Source organism: Hibiscus syriacus, unplaced genomic scaffold (assembly GCF_006381635.1).
Source record: "Hibiscus syriacus cultivar Baekdansim isolate YM2019G1 unplaced genomic scaffold, ASM638163v2 tig00111621_pilon, whole genome shotgun sequence".
NCBI lineage: Eukaryota > Viridiplantae > Streptophyta > Magnoliopsida > Malvales > Malvaceae > Hibiscus > Hibiscus syriacus.
This window is the reverse complement of record NW_024063138.1, coordinates 2,671,867-2,676,164: the sequence shown is the minus strand read 5'-3', so window position 1 is coordinate 2,676,164 and position 4,298 is coordinate 2,671,867. Positions and strand designations below refer to the sequence as shown.

Sequence of the window (4,298 nt, the reverse complement as noted above, 5' to 3'; positions counted from 1 at the left end):
GAGTCCAGTAAATTTCACTTTTCCATTTAACCAACGGTTCAGAAAAGAAAGGGTTTTCATTTAATGATAGTTGCCTGCAATCGACCTAAAATATGGAAAGCCTTTTAAAATTAATTTTAAATTTAAAGATTAAAGGATCATGGTTTAATTTATCTAATTTTATATTTGATACGAATTAAAAAATAATAATAAATAGCTTTTCCAGTCAATGTTGTCTAACAAATTAACATCAGTTATCAAGATTAAAAATATTATAACCTAATTTTAATTGTAAAAGAAATTATTATTTTTTTGAAAATTTCAAATTCATACAATTATATCTACCGAATATCTATTCTCAATAAATTAAAAAAAATTAAACGTATATAACATATAATCCCTTAATTAAATAAAATATAACATTGTTCAACGTCTTGAAAAATCCAGAATAGAGATATTTCAGGCTTGGTAATTAAATAGTATAGTGATTTTCACATGAGTCACACCTGGGTCCATAAGAAAAGATTGCTACCTCCAGGAGACAATTACTAAATCCTTATTAACATCAATCGTTTTAATTTTTTTTTTAAAAAAAGTTTTTTTAAATATTTTTTATATTTATTAAAAAATAGGAGTAAAATTAAATTAGAAATTTAATACTAATTGAGATTAAAAAATATTTTTTTGTCAAATTATATGCTTTTAAAATAATATTCTTTATTAAGACTAAACATATGAGATTAAACATTACTAAAATAAATTCATGGTACAAAATAATCGTGGTGTTTCTGAAAGAAAATACCCAGTCTTGTAATCTTGGCATGTGTTTGCCGGCAAGGTTTGTCAAGTTGGCCCATGCTCTCTCTTTTACTTAATAGTCTGTATATATATATGATGAATTTTAAAATTTAATATCTATAAAAGACATAATTAATATATTATTTATACAGATAAAAATGCAAAAAAAAACCCTTTAATTTAATAATCAATATCTGTTTTATTGGTTGACTATTTTAGATTGAATTTTGTAGAGAAAAAACCCTTTAATTTAATAATCAATATCTGTTTTATTGGTTGACTATTTTAGATTGAATTTTGTAGAGATTTATTATGAAATTGACCTTACTAATTCAGTTTATTCCTTTCGTAAAATTAAAATTTAAAATTTTCAATTTTGCATAAAAAATAATATTTTATTTTACTACATCAATTAATTATTGATAAATCAATTAATTACTATAACTATAAATTCATGCAAAGTAGTACATGTAAACACTGCAATTAATGAACCGAAGTATTTGTCAAGCACCCACATATCAATCGGAATTTTCTTTTGACAAGGACTTGGTTATAGGGTAGCAATCGGACGGGAAAAAAACGAAAAGGATTCGAATTGACGGAATAGGGAATAATCGAAATCTTTACTCACGAGGATGGGGATGGGGATGAAGGAAGTTTTATACCCGAAGCTCATATGGGGATGGGGACGGAGATTGTTATTCGAATCGTGGGAATAGTCGAACCGTACCCGTGTGAATAACTGTGAGGATCCCCGAAAAATAATCGTAGGGATCCCCGATATTTTACAAAAAAACCCTGGGGATCTTCGAAAAATATCTGTGAGATTACGTGTTGCCACTGTTATATCTCAAAGGAACTAAAATTGAAGTTTAGATCTTTTCTCATTTAATATACATTAATTTGTTGATATTGAAAATTGTTAAGATTGTACATATACATTGGGTGTTAGATGAATATTGATGTTTGAAACTTTCATATTATAGATAGAGATCAATTTGAGATAATATGATATATCTTATAAGTTTTAAGTGTTGCATTGATTTCAAAAATATTTTAATTTTTTATTTTTTAGGATGGAGATTAACCGAAACCCGCATGGATTCGTAAGGGATGAATATGTGAACAAAAAAAATATTTGAAACATATAATGGTATTCCCTAAAACTCTGCCTAAAAATGTTAGGGACGGAATGAATAATGTAAAACCGTCCCTCCGCCTCGTTGCCACCCCTACTTGGTTAGTGCTACCCAAATTATTCTATTTTAAAGGACTAATTTGCAGGTCTTTGACAATATCAACATTTTTATTTTATTTTAATATGGTCCCAAATCTTAACAATGATGAGGTTAAAAGTGAAAGAAAAAAACTAAAGGGTTACAAATTAACATTAACCTAAAGGGTTAATTACAAAGATAGCAAGCTCAAAATTCTGGTAATTCAGGTAAATCCACCTCTCTCGTGAAAAGATTATTCCAAAACTCCATGTTAGCATCGCTATCATAAACACTGGAACCGTAGTCATTCACCCCTTCCAATGCTGCTAAAGGAGGAGAGCTCGTGAGATACTGATGAGTCTGTGGGTCCGGCGGAGCAAAACCCACTTGGAAATCGGCGGCCATGCCGGAATTATCAGCCGAAAACACTTCCGACCAGAAGTTCTCGTCGATCTCGAGAACATCATGTTCGTTGGTTTGGGAGTTCGTGGTAAACGTAGTACCGTTGTTGCCGTTTCTGTCGTTGTCGGTTGTCGTGAGTGTTGAAGCCTCGCTGGTGGATTGTTGTGGGCTATCGGCAGGTTGTTCATTTTTGATGTCTTTGTAGGAATCAGGGAGTTGTTGTTGTTGTCGGTTAGTGGCATGGCTGTGTTTAAGCCTCTTCTTCAGGTGGGTGTGCCATACGTTTTTTATTTCGTTGTCTGTTCTTCCCCGTAACCTCGCCGCAATCGCCGACCATCTAAATGAAAAACAGAGGAGAATCAGCATCTCTCAATCTTGTGAAATAAAAGATGGAAATGACTTGTTTTTTAGTGCACATGCAGGTTTCAAATCGCGGTCGCGGTCGCGTTTTCGGTTATTTCGGATTTACCGTGATTGCGGCCGTCGCGGGCGCTATTGCGATCGTCGCGGACGCTATTGCGGCCATCGCAGGTAACTCGGATGACGTCGAAACCGCTATATCACGACCGAAATCGTTATATCGCAGCCGAAATCACGTTGGCGGACCTATTTTTAAAACCCTGTGCACAGGTGCAGTAAAAGTGGTGATTTCGTCTAGTGTAGTTCATTTTTTTGGAAGTTTTAAACGTGGCTGTAATAAGCAAAGTGGCTGTCCCACACCGAAGTGACCAAGTTGGAATCAAAATAGGGCGATGAATCCAATGTAACTAATTAAAAATACACTTACGTTAGACACATAATTTTTTTAATGCCTACATCAATAATAAATAGATAATTAATATAAAATTAATTTTAAGTGAGTATGTGTATGCTCTGGGTATGCTTTACATTCACCATCAATTGTTTTTCTTAGAAGTCTTGTATTCAAGTACTAATAATTGCAATATGTATGATTGAATATTTATTGTTAAATAACTAACGATATTTAAAATAGATATTATTTTATAATCATTTTAGTTTAATTAAAAACTTATTAAAAATAATAAATTACTCATTTAGTCGCTCATTTATTCTTATAATTCCGTTTTGATTATTTAATTATTTTTTTTAAAATCATACAGAACGTTATATTTTAGTTTCGTTTTGATCATCCATCGTTGAAAAACCAACGATAATATTTATATCTCACCATAAAATAATATTATATAATCATTGAAAAAAAAATCACATCAACAATTTTATTTTTCCCTACGCACTGATCAAAATGAAAAGGATAACAATTCAAAAAAGTAGTGGCGTGAATAGAATAAACTGTGTGATAAGTAGGTAACTTATCCTTAAAAACATCATATTTTGATCTCTTGAACGCTGTAAAAATAAAATAGAAGTTGAACAGAAATACAGAAGTGAGACTGAAATCGATACTTACTTGTTACCAAGCATTTCGTGTAAGCTAATAATGGTGTCCTCTTCTTCCCTGGTGAAATTCCCGCGTTTAATATCTGGCCTCAAATAGTTTATCCAGCGTAGCCTGCAACTCTTTCCACACCTCAATAAACCTGGAAAAAAAACCAAAGAAAGAAAGAAAGAACAAGATTTAAAGACGCGATGTTTTTTTGGGTTTGAAACAAAGGGTTGAATTTAAGCTCAAAGAGAGGGTTTTTATAGGGCTGGGAAAAATATTACCACATCGCCTGAGTTGACACAAAAACGCCAAAAGAGCTGGGCCGCCAAGAAAGTCCAAAACGTCTATTACAATATTTGTTGTGAAATTTTACTCGATTTACTTTACTGCCATATGCAATTAAAAAACATTATCACATTAACCCTAAACCCCATAGAGTAACAAACTGCAAATAATTATTAGGGTTAACTACACGGATGATCATTTATGATTGTATT

At 31.9% G+C, this 4,298-nt stretch overlaps 1 protein-coding gene across 1 annotated transcript; it reads right to left on the bottom strand.

Annotated features, from left to right (window-relative positions):
- Positions 1-2,154: 2,154 nt before the first annotated feature.
- On the bottom strand, positions 2,155-4,028 carry LOC120166060 (transcription factor MYB13-like; the record flags this gene model as incomplete). Its single annotated transcript, XM_039175444.1, has 2 exons — positions 2,155-2,733; positions 3,826-4,028. Coding segments are annotated over 2 exons (735 nt in total), but the record flags the coding sequence as incomplete, so codon positions are not given.
- Between the last annotated feature and the right edge of the window lie 270 nt (positions 4,029-4,298).